Source organism: Pelobates fuscus, chromosome 2 (genome assembly GCF_036172605.1).
Source record: "Pelobates fuscus isolate aPelFus1 chromosome 2, aPelFus1.pri, whole genome shotgun sequence".
NCBI lineage: Eukaryota > Metazoa > Chordata > Amphibia > Anura > Pelobatidae > Pelobates > Pelobates fuscus.
This window is the reverse complement of record NC_086318.1, coordinates 372,581,397-372,601,270: the sequence shown is the minus strand read 5'-3', so window position 1 is coordinate 372,601,270 and position 19,874 is coordinate 372,581,397. Positions and strand designations below refer to the sequence as shown.

At 39.7% G+C, this 19,874-nt stretch overlaps 1 protein-coding gene across 2 annotated transcripts in view; it reads right to left on the bottom strand.

Moving 5' to 3' along the window:
• The window catches only part of KIZ (kizuna centrosomal protein), a 155,721-nt gene extending 136,766 nt beyond the window's left edge, over positions 1-18,955 (bottom strand). For both annotated transcript variants that reach the window (XM_063443721.1, XM_063443723.1), the window contains exons 1-3: positions 18,785-18,955; positions 12,244-12,306; positions 10,097-10,259 (exon numbers count right to left, since the gene is read on the bottom strand). In XM_063443721.1, coding sequence (XP_063299791.1) covers positions 10,097-10,259; positions 12,244-12,306; positions 18,785-18,876 — 318 coding nt within the window. In that variant the 5' untranslated portion in view covers positions 18,877-18,955. The remainder of the gene's footprint in view (positions 1-10,096; positions 10,260-12,243; positions 12,307-18,784) is intronic.
• Positions 18,956-19,874: the final 919 nt, after the last annotated feature.

The window sequence follows — 19,874 nt, the reverse complement described above, 5'->3', positions numbered from 1 at the left end:
CAGAGTTTTTTTGTATGTGCCGGTGTGTGTCAAGGTGTGTATATCTGTGCTTGTATGTGCCAGTTTGTGACTGTATCTGACACACACACACACACTGGCACACAGATACACACTCACACACACTGTGTGTGTGTGTGGGTGTATGTATCTGTGTGTCAAGGTGTGTGTATCTGTGTTTGTATGTGCCAGTGTGTATGAATCTGACACACAGATACACACACACACACACACACTGGCAGATAGTGGCACACAGGTACACACACTGACACAGATGCACACACCTTGACACACAGTGTGTATCTGTGTGTGTGTGTGTATGTATCTGTGTGTCAAGGTTTGTGTATTTATGTTTCAAAGTGTGTATTTGTGTTTGTATGTGCCAGTGTGTGTCAAGGTGTGTATATCTGTGTTTGTATGAGCCAGTGTGTGTATCTGTATGTGTGTAGATGTATCTGACACACAGATACACACACTGACACAAACACTCAGATACACACTGACACACATCTTGACTCCAAAATACACACACTCTCAGATACACACAGTGACACACACACACACACACCGATACACTCAGACACACATACTCTTTGACAGACACACATACACTCACTGACACACTTTTTTACAGACACATACAAACACATATACACTCTCACTGATAAGAACAGATACATACTCACTGACAAACACATACACACACTCACTGACAAACACACATATACTCTTTGACAGGCACAAAAACACATACAAACTCCCTAACAGACACACATACAATTGTTTTTACATTTTACTCCACCCAGCCCCCCCACCTTTAGCACTGCTGGCATGGAGTTCCTGGGGTAGTGGGGCTGCTGAGCAGCTGTCATGCGGGCGGCGAGGGAGCAGTGATCTCCCTGCTCAGCTCCCTCTTAGTGATGCCAGAGCCGGAGTGATGTCATATTCCAGCTCCAGCATCACTGCTGTGCGCACTGCTTCCTCGCTCCGGTGGCTATTTTATTTTTTTAAACTTTTGGCGGAACCACAATTGGTGTTCCGCGGATGGGAAACGCTGCTCTAGTGTGTCTCCCCCAAATTCTGGGGGACCACTGTAGACCCTCTCTCCACTTCCTAGACTAGAGACAATTTCCATCTTGTGAGAACCTTATCTGCACATTCTACTACCTAATTTTATACCCAACCGTAATCTCAATCCTAACACTATAAATAGTGTTAGAAGGATTCCCAGCAGAAGAATTGGTTTGGGGATTTCAGCAGAGGGATTTCCCTAATCTGAAACCTAATCTCAATCCTAAAATTAATTCTAAACCAATTTTAAATATAAATCTAATCATAAACATAATCTTTATTCTAAATCTTATCTGAATTCCTAAATTAATCCTAATCGCAAAGGTTTTACTCTGATAAAATCGCTACTGATATGAACAAATATCAGTACGGATATTAGCAAAGGGAAATCTAAGCTAAAACAGAGTGTTTTTTTGCTGCCATCTACTGTTATTTTCAGTATGACAGCTTCCTATCTTTTTAATTGAATATAGTATGTCCAATGCATTGAGATCAGTGCTTGGCAACTGACAAATGCCATCACTGATCAAAATGCCATTGGGGCATAGAGGGAGCCCTATTAGTATGGTGCCAAGACAACCCATTTAAGTATTTTCAAAAAAATTATGCAAAGGAATAAAAACTGGTTAAAGAACTGAATAATAAAAAAGTGCTTAGAGCGGTTGGATGGAAAGATGTTTAGATCAGTTTTTAGAAATTCTAAGTTTTGTTTGTTAACGATTTATTGCCCAGCAATGTTGTTGTTTAGGTGGGAAGGTTAGGTTGACAGCGCTGGTGCCGAAATCAGCCAAGCACACTACATATTCTAGATGCTCGGTTTTCTTGGTTTCAAGGGAAACAAGCACTCTACGTGCATTGTTAGTTTGAATCATTTTACCACGTGATGACATTTTGTAAAAATCTGAAATTATATGATGTTGCCGAAACAGTGTAAAACATGCTTGAATTACTATTATTATTGTCATTATTTATATAGCGCCTATATATTCAACAGAGCTTTACAATTATGGAAAGGGGAAGAGGTAAAGAAGGCCCTGCTCAAAGAAGCTTACAGTCAATGGGGATGTGAAGTAAGTGGATATATATATATATATATATATATATATATATATATATATTTAGATGCCTTGCCTAGGGACAGTTACTGGTAAGGTGGTCTTGTATCTATGAAGGTTGAGGAGGCAGAAGCATTGAAGGCACACCAATTATTTTTTAATTAAAGGAGAAGCTTAAAGTGGCACTGTCACACCGTACTTGCCTTCCTTCTATCGTTTTCTCATTGTTCCTCCTCCCCCTCCCCCTCTATTCTAGCCATATACATAAGACATAGGGACCACTTTGTCTTGTGTATTTTTCCTGCGCTTGACATTTCTTGACATTGGGTGATCCCCAGCCGTCACCAGTAACTGCTGAAGGGAGAGGGGCTTTACCTATAGAGGAACCTGTGTTGTCATGGGAACCTCAAAACACCTAAATGCTGCACCCTCAAACATGCGCAAGCTTCAGCGCCAGGAGCAGAAGAGGGACAGGTTTAGGTAGGGACAGGCTCAGAACCTTTGCCTGTGAGAACATCAAGATGGCCAGACGTGGTCGCCCCAGAAGTGCCCAACAGGGGATTTGAACCAGGGTACTATGCAGATCTGGGCCACAGCAGTTCCTAGGCCTTGGAATTATTCTAGTCCTGTTCATCCTGGCTTGTCTGCAGTACTGGAGCTGGACTTTGTCTATTGCTGTGCTTCACCTGACTCTGATCAGTCATCAGCAGGGTATATAAACACCGCCTCACCCTGGGAACTTTATCAAGTCTTTGATCCTGTTGTGTGTGTTCTGTTCCAGTCTCTTGATCTTCAACTCCATATTGACCCCGGCTTCTTACTTCATTAATCCTGACCTCTGGCATCCCTTGACTTCGGCTACACTTCGATAATCCTGACAGATGCCATCCTTTGACTTTGGCTATCCCCTGACTATCCTGCTGTTTTTGTCCTTGTCGGTACAGCATTGGAATCCTTTCCTGCACAGCCCCCGTGCACAGATTCACAGTCCAGGTGGCTTCTTATCTGGTCACCTTGGACTGTGTATCTGCAAGGGTGAGCATACATATCTTTCGCTAAAGACTCCCATCTTAGGTAAGACCCTGACAGCCTGCCCTTCCCAGGCTATCAGATCCCCAGTGGTGATGTCACCGTTTGGTGTCTTTGCGAATTACACTTTAAAGTTTATTATAAATGTAATATAAAACTAAGCAACTAAAGAAAAATGTTAACACAAGTTACAGGTGATTTTCAATGTTTTATTTAGTGGTATAAATTCCTGAGAAGTGACAGTTCCTCTTTAAATAAAAAGACGTGGGTAAAGTTTTCTATATTTACTGTATTAGAAAACTGTAATTTCTCACTGCAGGTAATAAGAATACAGTGACTCCGGTGACAAACAGGCCCACAGGGTTTTCTGGCCAAACGTACCGGGAGTCTAGGAGAGTGTAGGCATGGGGGGCACGGATCTAAGTTAGACGACCAGCGTCAACCCCAGCTATAACACCCTCACAGGGATATAGATGACCCACCCACACGCTACAGGGGGAGAGGATAACCACCTCACTACCGCAGACGCCCCACAGTCACGATGTGCCCACACATGGGCTGCAAGACACAACTGATACTGACCACTCACCCCACTCAGACGCACTAGGGTACAACTCAGACACCCACTTCACGCACAGTAGTCCAATACCGCCACCGATGCTTATCCATAACGCTTCCCGCTCCCCACACACCAAACGGAGACGAGGAAATTGCTGGGCCCCTCTCAGAGCCTAGTTGCCACCTCATGCATACCATTAGTCACAGGGATGCCGGTCACACAACGCTACTCTACCACGACTTACCATACTTCGTTATCACTTATACAGTTCTACTATGTTACATTATGCTTAACTAAGTTCACAAGATATTACTATCCTAATTCAACAAACCAAAAGAACAGTCTACATAGACATCTCTTAAATACCTCTACACCACCTACAGTCAGGAATAGCAATGTTTTTAACACTTATTATTTAAAATGTGCAGTTTCATGTTATGTATTGCTCAGCCTGCAACTGCTATTGTGGCACTGCAGGCAAACTGTGACTTTAATTATGCACGCAAAAATAAAGAATTAAAAAAAATAAAAAATAAAAAATAAATACAGTGACTAGGCAACTTCAGTATGAATCATGGAGGCTCTGGGCATGGGAGAAAATGATATACATATTAAAACCAACATGACATTGTGACTACATCTGAAGTCTATTTTAGTTATTATTGTAGCATTCTACATTCAATCAAGAAGTAGAGTATGACGCAGTTTTTAAAATTCTATACAACATATAGTTTATATGATATTATAATAATAACTACCGTAGTAAATAGCGCCTTTCTCTCACTGAGCCTCAAAGCACGCTCTTGGAATTAAATCAAATCGTCCGCTGAATAATAATAATAAATGTTAGTATCACCCAAGTGATGGTAAATATTTTATCGACCTCGGAAGGATGAAGGGCTGACTTGACCTGACTTGCCAGGATTTGACCTTGCATTTTTGAACAGGCTTTGTAGTCAGGGAATTTACTAGATGTGCTACCTCCAAGTTTAAGATTCATTTAAGTTCTCCGCATTGTTTGCAATCAAAAGGTGGGGGAGGGGGGGGGGAACTAACAAGTATTAGATAATGTTAAAACACAAGCCACCCAAGAATATTCACAAGAGTATAAGTGGTTCCATAATTCACATGACAGACCTGTCAATATGACTGACATGCTAATTTATTTATTTGTTCCTACATGAATAGTCTGACAGTAAATGCATTGGCTTACAGATGGAATTTACACATACTCTGCTCCATCTAGCACATATGCCACCCAGAATGTGCTAAGAAAAATTAATGAAAATCCCTCCACAGTTACCCACTTGGCATAGGGCTGACCTGTGAGCTAACCTGTTATGTTTGTGAAGTTTATATTGTCTTTACAAAATAAGATATACTAATAATGTGAAACCATTTGGACATATATTTGAAGGTAATTCCTTATGGAAAGGTACCACATACAGCATTGTCTGAGAAATAAGTAGGAATGCTTTTGCCCCACCTGAAAGATAAATCATATTCTATCCCGTCTTTAGGGAGCAGTTTTATTATTAAATAATGATACACATCCTGGCTGTCAAACAGCCTAAGAGGTTTCTTCCTGCTTCTGTTAGCTTCTCTCCCCACATACCTCAGATCAGACCAGTGCTTTTTCTGAGAGCTGGGCCATGTGTGCATGTGTACTCCTTGTGTGCACAAGGAGTAGTTTCAGTGTCTTCTTCTCAATGAGATGCCTCTGAAAAATGGGAGGGCTTGCAAAGTTAACAGTTCATAAGAACTGCAGCTTTTGAAAACTCTTTCAAATATACCCCAATTTCATAAAATTAATAAATGTATGAAAAATGCATGCATGCGTTCACTGGGGGTACATCTACTAAACACTGTTTTTTTCATAATGTGGAGAGGTCCTTTAAACCTGTCTACTTTGCACCTATTCGATGTCCACAAAGTCAGATGTGTTTTTTTTTTGGGGGGGGGGGGGGGGGGGGAACTGTCACTTCCCAAGATATTTAATATCATGGTCAGTTATCTCATGTTACTTTTACTATTTAAATCTAATAATCACACTATTCTACTGTGCACATGAGTGCTTCCAACTTGGCTGTAAATCATCATTATAAGCTCCTCCCTTTGCATATGACTGAATTTTGCAAGAAAGGAGGAAAAAGAGAAATTATGTTTCCGTTTCTCCTTCAATGTATAGTGTGCCTTGGCTGTGCTAGGACTGAACCAATTATGCTTTAATATACATTTAAAGCAGTCCTGTCACCTCTGATTATTTCAAAAAGATACAATCTATATGAAATGATCATGCTGACTGCATTGAAGTTTATGGAGCGACATTTCAACACAATGCAAAGCAAATATACAATAGGGCAAAGTAGGGACTATTGTGTCTTATAATAAAGCCCAAGGCTGACAAAGGTTGTCAAAAGGCAAAGTACCACTGTCAACTTTTTCCAATCCCAGTACCCATCGCAAGGACTCAGGCATCATCTCACTCATCACGAGATGTGATCTATGGAGGTTGCCATGGTGTTTCAGAATCCTCCATAAACCTCAGTGTTGCATACTTGCACATGCTAAAGAGTGCAGCACTGACATGGTTCTTAGCAGATGAAGCGCAAGTTGATCATCAGGAAGAATACAGGGGGCAGCTACAAGGAACAGGTTCAGGTAAGTATACCTACCTTCCACTACACCCCACCCACACTGAACCCTAAGCAGAGATGTCACCTATGGGGGATCTTTGCAAAATGTGCAATCACAGAGTAAGAATCTGTAATATTTTTTTGTTTTTTCTGTGTCTTTTTCCAGTTGATTGATATATATACGTCTTTTGTATATATAGTCTTGGGTCAAAGGCTCTCCGTATTAATATAGATCTATATTAATGAAAAGTACTAATATGCAATCTGACTTACGGTTTCTTACGGTTTATTCTTACTTACTGATACATAATAAAACAAAGGATGTTACATGATCATGGATGTTCAACAGCAGATGGTAACTGCTAGACTCCTGAAGGGAGAGTTACATCATTACATAGCTGTACAGGAAAGAGCCGAGAGAGAGAGAGACCTTGTGTCCCTTTGTTCAGTTACTAAATAGATGTGTCCATACTGACATCAGACTATAACTCTAGCCATATATGGACAAGACCCCCAATCCACATTCCAGAGTTCTCATACAAGAAAACCTTGTGACTTATACCATCTGTTACTTATGTCAATCTAGACATCCATTCATAATCAATAGAAATATAGAATATGCAATATTCTACAGAATCACATGAAAAGACAAACGACAGGAGCTCAAAAGAGCAGGAAGGAAAATCATGATAGTGGCCACAAGGTCAGGTTCATGTAAGTAAAACTCAGCTTCCCCGCAGCCACTGGACACCCAGCGGAGCAGCTGCCATTGTGGGTTTTGCAAAATATGCAAAGACCTCAGACAGTGACAGAGCAGCTTTAAATGTTTTGTTTTCTTTGTTTACCTATTGTACAGCACTGCGGAATATGTGGGAGCTGAATAAATTATTGTCGTTGTTTGTAAGTATGCATAAGCCCTTTTACATGCTATCTGGTATGAGGAGTTCCTGAGGTCTGTTTGCTTAGTAGGGTCTGTGATGCAAACCCAGTCCTGGACGCGTTCACTCAAAACATAAACAAAGCATAACCATCTTCACAATTTACCAAACAAGACTGATGTACCCTGGAATCATAGAATCCAAAGCAACAAATACAAATCTCCACCCATCATATATTGTGGGGTCAGTATATGGGGTTACTTTTCCTGGAATTTCATATATTCACCCATTAAAAAAAATAAATAAAAATAGTCAATAGGAAAGAGCCAAATCTCTTGCATTTAAATCCCAACTCTTACTTAATTTTTCGGCTTGGCACAGGCGGAATTTAGAAAGCAAAAAGTACAAAATCAACTTCCTCTAAACTCAGTTAATATACCAAAGAAAGCAAAACTAAAAAACCTTACTCCTAGTCTAGAGAAAGAAAAAAAAAAAGACTGTGTGGCCTCTGTTTCTTTTCTGATAAGAGTCTTAAATACCAAACAGTTAACTGCACAATAACATCCATTGGCAGCCGGGCTGCCTGCTTGGCAGTTATATAAAGCAGGTAACAGGAGGAAAAGGTAATTTCTTGGCTGAATGATTCCATCGGTAGCTATAGGGCAAACTAGAAAGTCTTTCAGTAAAGTAGCAGTTGATTCTTCTATCAATCTGCAGCACACATACTCTTCCAAGGGATACATTAAATATGAAAATCATATCCTGTTATCGTCTGTTTGCAGCTTTCAGCCCAGTAAGCTTTTCTTAATGAATGCTGCAGCCTAAGGGACAAGCACGCTGTTGGCTCCTCTGAATAATGGAGTGATGCTACCCATTCTGCTTATTACAATATTGACTTGCTGAGGGGGATTCACACACAGTCACAAGTGACTACACTTGCCAGCATGCTCCAAGTTACTACGCAATGTTTTTAGACATTTCATCTGAAAGGGCTTTGCTGCTTTTAGTGAAGAAAGCAGCTCTGGTCTTGAACGGAATCATTTATATGGAGATAGTAGGAGGGATTAGAAGCCTGCATTACTACAGATACATAACGGAATCCATTTAAAGCACGCTTTGTTAGTCCTGCAGATATGTGATCTGCTTCCTCGTTTTTTGGGGGAGGGAAAAGACGCAAAAAGGAGGAAAACAAAGGGAAGGCACATATTAAACAAACAATAAATAACAGAATTGTTCAGCCTTACAGTCAAGTATAATGATATTCTTAGCAGGTGTTCGTAACACATACATTCATAAAAGAATTTGACAAATACTGATAACAGAAGAATTTTAAATATAAACACAATTTAAAAAAAAAAAATAATGTTAAAGACTATATTTAGAGTAGAGTAGAGTTGCAAATGCAATTTTCTTTACAAACAAAAAATATGAAAAAGATAATCTTGCAAGCTTTCAGGAGTAACATATGATTTAATTGTAAATCTTGTGTAATGTAAATAATGGAAATGGTGTATTATCACATATTCCAACACTAACATGGAATATACACTAGAACACAATGGTTAAAGGCAATTTGGAAAAGTCATATTAAAGCCATTTTATCAGAGTAAACCGTTCACATAAATACCAAAATCCCACTGAAGAAAACACAAATAAAATTTTTAAAAGTCCCCATCTCTGCTGATTCTTTTCCATACCCTTGTTCTGAGCTTATTTAAACTATTACCAGTGTTTTACATACATGTTTAGTGCTTCCTCTGTGAAATATTCACTAGCCTTGATTAAAGAGACTCTATAGGTACCCAGACCACTTTATTGGGTGCATTATCCCTTGCTTTAACCCTGTAGCGGAAAACATTGCCTTCCTGCAGGAACAGCAACATTCTCATTGCAGGATTATCCTGCCTCTAGTGGCTGTCATATAGCTACTAAAGGTGCTCATGACAAAAAAAAAAAAAAAGTGGAGCAAAACTCCACTATTTCAAGTAGATGGTATCAGAGAGATTGATTGGAGCAGCGCTGCCTTTTATTGGCGAATGCACACGATCCTCCCAATGATTTCCTGTATAAAAGCATTGGATTGACAGATCACAGACCTCTATGATCTCAGGCATTGAAGTGGATCAGAACACTGGCAGCGGGAGCCTGGTCAACAGGTGAAAAGGCCACTATAGCTTTAGGAATACACATTTGTTTTTGTGTTCCTTCAAGCAGCACTACACTCCGATCAGCCCAGAGGCTGGCTGCTAGCGCCTCCAGTCAAAATATAAAGATATGCTTCTCAGCAGAATGGGCAAGGATATGCTTAACATAGTGCACAGGACCAGGATGGCAATTAAGATAATTTTATTCAGAACTCTCCAGCAAAGTTCCAGCCCCAATAAGAGCTTTTATTAAAGAACAAAGCACGCGTGGGCACTTTTTTTTTACACCAGAAATGTGCACTGATATACAATATTTCTACATTAAAAAAAAAAAATGCTACCTATAATCCATTAAAATTCAGAATGTAAGCTCCTTTGAGCAAGGCCCTCAACACCCTCTGTAAGTGTGTGTCCAGCTCATCTTGTTGCAATTACAGGTCTGTTGTATCGCCCTACGGAATTTGTTGGCACTTTATAAATCATATTATTTTGGAAGTATATTAAAACGTTATGTAAAAAAGTGTATCATCATACTTCCATTGGTAAATGCTCATATTTGCGTCCAAAACAATTATAAATAGGATATCATTGGTTAGCCAAGGATAAGCTGTAAAATTCTGAGTGCATACATTAATGCTGTAGAGCCTCTTTTTGCACTATGCTGTATAAATTTCACTTACTATCTATTATAACAAACATGAAATAACACGTTAGTAATACAATTTACCTTATTTTGCTGAAGTGTGCATGTATTCGATATTAGATCATGCAGGCCTGATTCAATGCGATGAATCTCCTGTAGAAAAGTCTTGTTTCTAAGGCGTGCTTTCTTCTCCTTCTCACACACGTCTTTCAAGGAATGTTTAAGCTTTGCATACTTAAGATGACGTCTTGAAAGAGAAGGTAAGTATTACTTATTGATACAATGAAGAATATTTGTTTTTTGCCATCTATTTTTGTTTTCTTTATCACCAGTTGGGATACAATTTATTTCAAATATGCCAAAATACTTTTATACTGGACAAGAAGAATTTTGATGTAAAATGTTTATATTAATATTTTTTACTATTTTCTTTATTTTAAAAATATTACAGGATACAAACATGTCTTCCTAATGCTATAGTGATGAGCTACCTGTTTAGATTGAGGGCCCTACCTAGAAAGAAGTAAAAAGGTGAGTTTTACTAACCTTAAAGGACCACTATAGTGTCAGGAAAACAAACTCGTTTTCCTGGCACTATGGTGTTAATAGGTCCCCCCCACCCTCATGGCCCCCCTCCCGCCGGGCTGAAGGGGGAGGAAGGGGTTAAAAATCTTACCTTTCTCCAGCACCGGGTTACCTCCTTCCGACGTCATCGGCTGAATGCACGGCAAGAGCCCCACGCGCATTCAGTCAATCCATAGGAAAGCATTCTCAATGCTTTCCTATGGACGCTGGCATCTTCTCACTGTGAAAATGGATTAACCCATATGTAAACATAGCAGTTTCTCTGAAACTGCTATGTTTACAGCAGACAGGGTTCACCCTAGATGTACCTGGCACACAGACAACTTCATTAAGCTGAAGTGGTCTGGGTGCCTATAGTGGTCCTTTAACTCCCTTGCTTCATGGCTGAGATCATCAAGACTTGAGCATAGAGGCGCTTCCTGGGTCAACACTCTGCATGGAGGCACTGAACTTTCCCCATAGAGATGCATTGATTCGGCAAGTCCGCTCTGCACTGGACTAAAGGTGAGTTTTTATCCTATTTGGGGGGGGCGGGGCTTTCTAGCGTTTTTAACACTACAGGGTCAGGAATACGAGTTTGCATTCCTGACCCTATAGTGTTAAAACCACCTTATTTCCATCTCTCCACGGATCTCCCAGCCCCACCCCCGATCCACATCTTTGGCTGACATCATCAGAATTGATCATCTCATCCAATCGGAAAGCATTGGATCAACGCATCTCTAGGAGAAAAGTTTGAAGACCGTGAATGTCAGTGCTACCCACTGTGCAGCACTGGCCCAGGAGGCACCTCCAGTGGCCATCTGAGGTGTAGCCACTAGAGGTATCCCTAGACCAGGGCCGCCATCAGAAATGTTGGGGCCCCTAACTCAGCTCAGGGTCTAACATACATACACACACAGACTGACATACATTCAGACAGACATCTCATTTTTCAGCCACCCTCCTGTTTCTTACCTTTTCCTTGCAAGAGGGCGGCTGGGGCTGATGGTAGTCGGCGTGGCTCTCCCTCTTCACGGCCTGGCTGTCTCTCCTCCCGCGCGGAGTAAACTGTGAGAAAGTAACCGGCCGTCGGGCCCGTGACCACCGCCATGGTTGTCACCCCTGATGGCAGCCCTGCCCTAGGCTTTAATGTAAACACTGCCTTTTCTTTGAAAAGTCAGTGTTTACAACAAAAAGACTGCAGGGACTGACTGTACTAACCAGAACAACTACATGAAGCTGTAGTTGTACTGATGACTATAGTGTCCCTTTAAATTCTCTATAGAACGCAAGACACCTATGGGCATGACTCACCAAACTCTGTTCTAATGAGACTACAGAGGACATAATGAAAAATTATTAAATGAGAGAAAGTTACCTCTGAAGTCTACCATTAGTTGCAAAGTATTCTAAGAGCGATTCTGCTCTCACTAAAATATATAAGTGGTGACTATAGAAAAGTTGGAAAATGTCTTCAAAATGTTATTGTTTGACAAAATATTTCCATTTAGATTTTAATTTACTACAACTTCCAGTTTAGTGAGTAACCCTACCCATAACATTTTAATAGGTTATTTGCCTGTGATTTACTCATGGATAATAACTGTGCTCCTCACTGTAGTTATCTCTTACTAACAAAGCATCAACTAGGCTCATTAACTTACATGTGCACATCCGAAGAGCTGTACTGAAATAACTTATTTTCTAACTCCAATCTTTTCCTTTCACTGTAAAAAAAAAAAAAAAAAAAAAAAAAAAGTAAATTGGAAATATAAGAAACATAAATAAATTTTATATACACACGATACACATAGAAAGGCTAGTGAATGTATATAGAGATGGAGAGGGAACGGTAGAGTGGTTTTGAGATGCTGTAATAATTATTATGCGATCTCATATCTGGGTCCAGTACGGGCATAGAGTAGCCACACAGTTCAGAGTGCAACAGTTTTTCTGCAGGAATCCAGTATTACCAATCCTGAAATGGAATGGTTTACTATTATATTATATTATGGCCTTTAAGCAAGCTCTGTCATCACTCGAGCCCACCGGTCCCAAGCCTAGGGGTCCTAGGGGTCAGTACATTTAAGGACCTCGAGACTGGTGCAACATACTGTTTTTAACATTATAACTAGTCCTGACAGTCCCATCTTCTGCCCTTCTTGGGGCATGCACATGGAAATATTAGCATACCAAGGACACCTATGAACTTGTGTTGATTGTTGGGATTGTGCGACACCATGATGTGCGTACTGATGTCAGATGCCAAATCTGCTTCACATTAGCCACCTGTGGAGTTATACCTCCAGCAGCAGATGGGTAATCTTCATATGTGTAGTGTTTTATACATTTACATTGTCCATACAGAATCCAGGCATGGCAAGTGGGGGCATAGGGAGGTTTTAGACCACACTGATAATGAAATAGGGTCTTGTTGCCCCCCCCCCCCCCCCCCGGTTTTTATTTATTACTTTCTAATTAACCCTATAATTGACAAGAGTTACTAAACTATATGCCTGCTGGCAGTGCTAGCAAATAGTACTTAAAATTATCATTAATTTACAAAAAAGCAAGTGAGCAATAATTTGTGAATATGTTCTGCCAGTTGCATTTGGTTCCGGCTTTTTATTAAATTCATTGATTTGTGTGATTATTTCGAATCCTGTACTTTACATATGAGTTGGATATCAAAGCACTGATTTTAAGCTGGATACCACATGCATCCAGGTGATTGCTAAAGACTCACTAGGGCTGATCGAATTCCTACCGTATTGTGCTTTAGTAAATATGAGCAATGCCATTGCTGCCGATATTCGGTAAAATCTGGTGTTTAGTGAATAACTGGCAGTGTTTATACTGGACTGAGAGGCAGCTTGTTTTTAACCAATTCTCCCAAGATGCTTTGCTTCTCATAGTGTTTATATTGCACTAACTCACAGTTACCCACTTGCTCCTAGGCTGCTTTGCTCACTGTGTTTATAATTTGATGAATGGTAGTTTGTTTCAAACCGACAATCCCAAATCGCTTTGAACAGAGTAGCAGTTTTGCAGTGTCTATACTGCACTGTCTGTCAATTGGTGTGATACCCACTTCAACAAGGTTATTTTCTAATGTGAGAATTCAAAGTGAATTTCAAATTTAAAGGGACACTGTAGGCATGCAGAAAATGTTGTGTCACTAAAGTGGACTGGGTGAAGTGTCCCCGTCCCCTTCACAGAAACTGCAATGTTTATACTGCAGGGTTTAGACAGCCACTAGAGACACTTCCTGGATTCAAATCCCGCTGTGGGCGTAGTGCGTTGTGGGTGTATTGCACTTTACCCATAAAAAGGTGTATTAGACTTTCTCAATAGGAAAGCATTGAATCAATGCTTTCCTGTGGGGAAAGTCCAATATGCCCACTATGCTCCCCGTGCATGCGCTTTCAGTCCTCCATCAGCGTGAAGTAGCTGGAGGAGGAGACCTTGGCGCTGGAATTAAAGGGAACCAAGTTGTATTCCTTACACTATACTTCCCTCTGGCCCTCATATTCCTTGCGCCCCCCTTCCCCAGCACTGTAAGGTTTAAAAAAAAAAAAAATACACCTTACTGTACTTACCCAATTTTAATCCTGATTAAAGTCCAGAATGGCACACTGAAACATGGATTGCGATTTTAACCTGTGCTATATAATAATGATTGGATTACTTTTAAAGACCAAGTGCAGTTGCTTTTGTTTGGATTTTTGGATACATTGAGCCCTGGCTTTAAGTACCCGGCGCATAGCGCATAAAGGAAATTTGAGCGTGAGTGCAAGAGACTATTTTATTTTATTTGTGTGTGTATAATGTTTTTTGTTTTGTTTTTTAACTGTACTACGTGGCAATTGCTGTGAGATGCTGGTTCCCTCACAGTATTTATACTGCACTATGCACTAATCACCCACAACATTAAAACCACTGATGGGTGAAGTGTATAACATTGATTATATTGTTACAATGAACGTGTAAAGGGGTGGGATATATTGGGCAGCAAGTGAACAGTCAGTTCTTGAATTTCATGTGTTGGAACAATGCAAAAAAGATCTGACAAAGCCAAATGGTGATGTTTAGACATCAGAGCATCTCCAAAATGGCAAGTCTTGTGAGTTATTCCTGGCATGCAGTGGATACTAGCTACCAAAAGTGGTGCAAGGAAATACGACTGGTGAAAGGGTATCAGGGTCATGGGCACCCAAGTCTCTCTGATGCACATGGGGAGCGCAGGCAAACACACAGAAGAGCTACTGTAATTCAAATTGCTAATAAACTTAATGCTGACCAAGATATAAAGGGGTCAGAATATAAACAATTCTGTTTACTGTGTATGAGGCTGTGTAGTCACAGACCGGTCAGAGTGCCCATGATGACCTCAGTCTACAGCCGAAAGCACCTTGGGGATGTAAGCATCAGAACTGGACCATGCAGCAATGGAAGAAGGTTGCCTGGTCTGATGGATCACATTTACCTTTAGATCAGGTGTATGTCCGAGTGTGTGTTTTGTTTACCTGGGGAGGAGATGGCAGGAGCATGCACTTTGGGAAGAAGGCAGGCCGGCGGAGGCTGTGGCCTCTTTCATCAAGATAATGCACCCTAAAAAAATTCTCAGGAATGGTTTGAGGAACGTGACAAAGAGTTCAAGGTGTTGCCTTGCCCTCCAAATGTCCCAGTTCTCTATCCAATTGAGCATTTGAGGGATGTGTTGAAACAACAAATCCAATCCATGCAGGCTCCATCTAGCTACTTGCAGGATTTGTAGTGGCATGGTCACCCTGGAATTTTTAGGAAATACTCATATTGACTGTGTTGGAATTTCACTTTTGGACTTCTTTGTCTTTGTATATTTCCTACACACTGGGTGGAGTTTCTGTCGTCTTGAAGTGCCAATCTTCCAAGACATCACCACTAAGGCCTGCAATTTACTTTATTTCGCTGGATTCTTCCTAGACCTCAATGCTGTTCTCTTGCACATGCATGATAGTTCAGCAGTGACATCGGCTCTTGGCACTGAAGGTGGAGAAGATTACGGCACCAATAAAGGACAGATTCAGGTAAGCAGAACTCACCTCTGCCTATCCCTCCTCTGACCACTGGACCTCCACCAGCGATGTCACTGGGGGTCTTTGCAAATTATGCACTCTCTCTCTGTATTTACATTGCACTATATCATTTCTAGGGCAGTTGCTGTGACTCTCTCTCTCTGTATTTACATTGCACTATATCCTATATATGGTAGTTGCTGTGACTCTCTGTATTTGCATTGCACTATATCCTATATATGGCAGTTGCTGTGACTCTCTGTATTTGCATTGCACTATATCCTATATATGGTAGTTGCTGTGACTCTCTGTATTTACATTGCACTATATCCTATATATGGTAGTTGCTGTGACTCTGTATTTACATTGCACTATATCCTATATATGGTAGTTGCTGTGACTCTCTGTATTTACATTGCACTATATCATATATATGGTAGTTGCTGTGACTCTCTGTATTTACATTGCACTATATCCTATATATGGTAGTTGCTGTGACTCTGTATTTACATTGCACTATATCCTATATATGGTAGTTGCTGTGACTCTGTATTTACATTGCACTATATCCTATATATGGCAGTTGCTGTGACTGTATTTACATTGCACTATATCCTATATATGGTAGTTGCTGTGACTCTGTATTTACATTGTACTATATCCTATATATGGCAGTTGCTGTGACTGTATTTACATTGCACTATATCCTATATATGGTAGTTGCTGTGACTCTGTATTTACATTGCACTATATCCTATATATGGTAGTTGCTGTGACTCTGTATTTACATTGCACTATATCCTATATATGGTAGTTGCTGTGACTCTTATATTTACATTGCACTATATCCTATATATGGTAGTTGCTGTGACTCTTATATTTACATTGCACTATATCCTATATATGGTAGTTGCTGTGACTCTGTATTTACATTACACTATATCCTATATATGGTAGTTGCTGTGACTCTGTATTTACATTACACTATATCCTATATATGGTAGTTGCTGTGACTCTGTATTTACATTGCACTATATCCTATATATGGTAGTTGCTGTGACTCTGTATTTACATTGCACTATATCCTATATATGGCAGTTGCTGTGACTGTATTTACATTGCACTATATCCTATATATGGTAGTTGCTGTGACTCTGTATTTACATTGCACTATATCCTATATATGGTAGTTGCTGTGACTCTGTATTTACATTGCACTATATCCTATATATGGTAGTTGCTGTGACTCTGTATTTACATTGCACTATATCCTATATATGGTAGTTGCTGTGACTCTTATATTTACATTGCACTATATCCTATATATGGTAGTTGCTGTGACTCTGTATTTACATTACACTATATCCTATATATGGTAGTTGCTGTGACTCTGTATTTACATTACACTATATCCTATATATGGTAGTTGCTGTGACTCTCTGTATTTACAGTGCACTATATCCTATATATGGTAGTTGCTGTGACTCTCTGTATTTACAGTGCACTATATCCTATATATGGTAGTTGCTGTGACTCTCTGTATTTACATTGCACTATATCCTATATACGGTAGTTGCTGTGACTCTGTATTTACATTGCACTATATCCTATATATGGCAGTTGCTGTGACTCTCTGTATTTACATTGCACTATATCCTATATATGGTAGTTGCTGTGACTCTCTGTATTTACATTGCACTATATCCTATATATGGTAGTTGCTGTGACTCTCTGTATTTACATTGCACTATATCCTATATATGGTAGTTGCTGTGACTCTGTATTTACATTGCACTATATCCTATATATGGCAGTTGCTGTGACTCTGTATTTACATTGCACTATATCCTATATATGGTAGTTGCTGTGACTCTGTATTTACATTGCACTATATCCTATATATGGTAGTTGCTGTGACTCTGTATTTACATTGCACTATATCCTATATATGGTAGTTGCTGTGACTCTTATATTTACATTGCACTATATCCTATATATGGTAGTTGCTGTGACTCTGTATTTACATTACACTATATCCTATATATGGTAGTTGCTGTGACTCTGTATTTACATTACACTATATCCTATATATGGTAGTTGCTGTGACTCTGTATTTACATTGCACTATATCCTATATATGGTAGTTGCTGTGACTCTGTATTTACATTGCACTATATCCTATATATGGTAGTTGCTGTGACTCTGTATTTACATTGCACTATATCCTATATATGGTAGTTGCTGTGACTCTCTGTATTTACATTGCACTATATCCTATATATGGTAGTTGCTGTGACTCTGTATTTACATTGCACTATATCCTATATATGGTAGTTGCTGTGACTCTGTATTTACATTGCACTATATCCTATACATGGCAGTTGCTGTGACTCTGTATTTACATTGCACTATATCCTATACATGGTAGTTGCTGTGACTCTGTATTTACATTGCACTATATCCTATATATGGTAGTTGCTGTGACTCTGTATTTACAGTGCACTATATCCTATATATGGCAGTTGCTGTGACTCTGTATTTAAAGTGCACTATATCCTATATATGGTAGTTGCTGTGACTCTGTATTTACATTGCACTATATCCTATATATGGTAGTTGCTGTGACTCTGTATTTACATTGCACTATATCCTATATATGGTAGTTGCTGTGACTCTGTATTTACATTGCACTATATCCTATATATGGTAGTTGCTGTGACTCTGTATTTACATTGCACTATATCCTATATATGGTAGTTGCTGTGACTCTCTGTATTTACATTGCACTATATCCTATATATGGTAGTTGCTGTGACTCTGTATTTACATTGCACTATATCCTATATATGGTAGTTGCTGTGACTCTGTATTTACAGTGCACTATATCCTATATATGGCAGTTGCTGTGACTCTGTATTTACAGTGCACTATATCCTATATATGGCAGTTGCTGTGACTCTGTATTTACAGTGCACTATATCCTATATATGGCAGTTGCTGTGACTCTGTATTTACATTGCACTATATCCTATATATGGCAGTTGCTGTGACTCTGTATTTACAGTGCACTATATCCTATATATGGTAGTATATTGCAGTTGCTGTGAGATGCTGTCTCCCATGATGCTTTGCTGCTCCCCGCTCTCACCAGTCCCTCAGTCTCCGCTGCAGCTCTCCTATCCGGCCATCGTACTCCGAGGCACCGATAAAGCCGCTAGCCCTCTCCGTTGCTGACTCCATGTTGTCCGGTTGCTCCGCCCACTAGACTCGGTTTACAGACCGGTATCGCAGGGTTACACTTCCCGGCATGCAAAGCGCAAGCATGGCCGCCGGTAACTGTGGAAACGATAGACGCGGGAAGTCCGAGCGCCCTAGGCAGGTATCACAATATCAAGGATTTACTCACCAACACCGGTCACCAACGTACACAACGAGGGAGGAACACTTGGTTTATTTATAGGCGAGCTCTTTGGATTGTGTTTTTAATTTTGTTTTTGCTTTCAATATGACATTTTTATTTTTATAATTATTACATTTTAATTTTGTTAAGGGGGTTTATTTAACCAGTTTAGGATTCACGGTTTTTTTCCCCATGACAAGTATGCCATAACGGCATTTTCAAAATAAGACAAGTTAGTGATATCACTAAGGGGGGAAGGGCAGCTTTTGAACCGATTTTTTTGTTTTTTTATTTTTATTTTTAGTTTAAAATGATTATAATGGTTATGAAAGCTGCTTTACTGCTTCAGAAACCCATCCACTTTAACAGTGTTGTAAAAATGTGCCAAGAAAAAAAGGCACTCTTGCATTTAAAAAAAATAAATAATTTTGTAATTGTTTTTGTTTTTATACATTGAAAGCAGCACTGTTTCTGTCTGATTATAACCAACAAAGTAGAGGAGCAGGACAACGTGTTGGGAAAGGCACAGGCAAAAGAAAAAAGCAAACAGAAAATAATACAAAATTATGTTGTGAAAACAGTGGTTCCACTTTGTATAAATCAGGCCCACTGTGACTGTAGCAGAGTTGGAGAATTTTTGGAGATAATGACTTTTCAATGCCCTCCTCTTCACTCCCTTCATCACTCTTATCTTTGACAAAGAAAGGAGAGATGTTAATGTTTCATTGTGTCCTGCTTTGTTTTTCTTTGATCAATGTAGTTTACCATGTTGTTGTTATTATTTTATTTATATAGCGCCAGCAAGTTCCATAGCACTTTACATACGGCTTCAAACTGT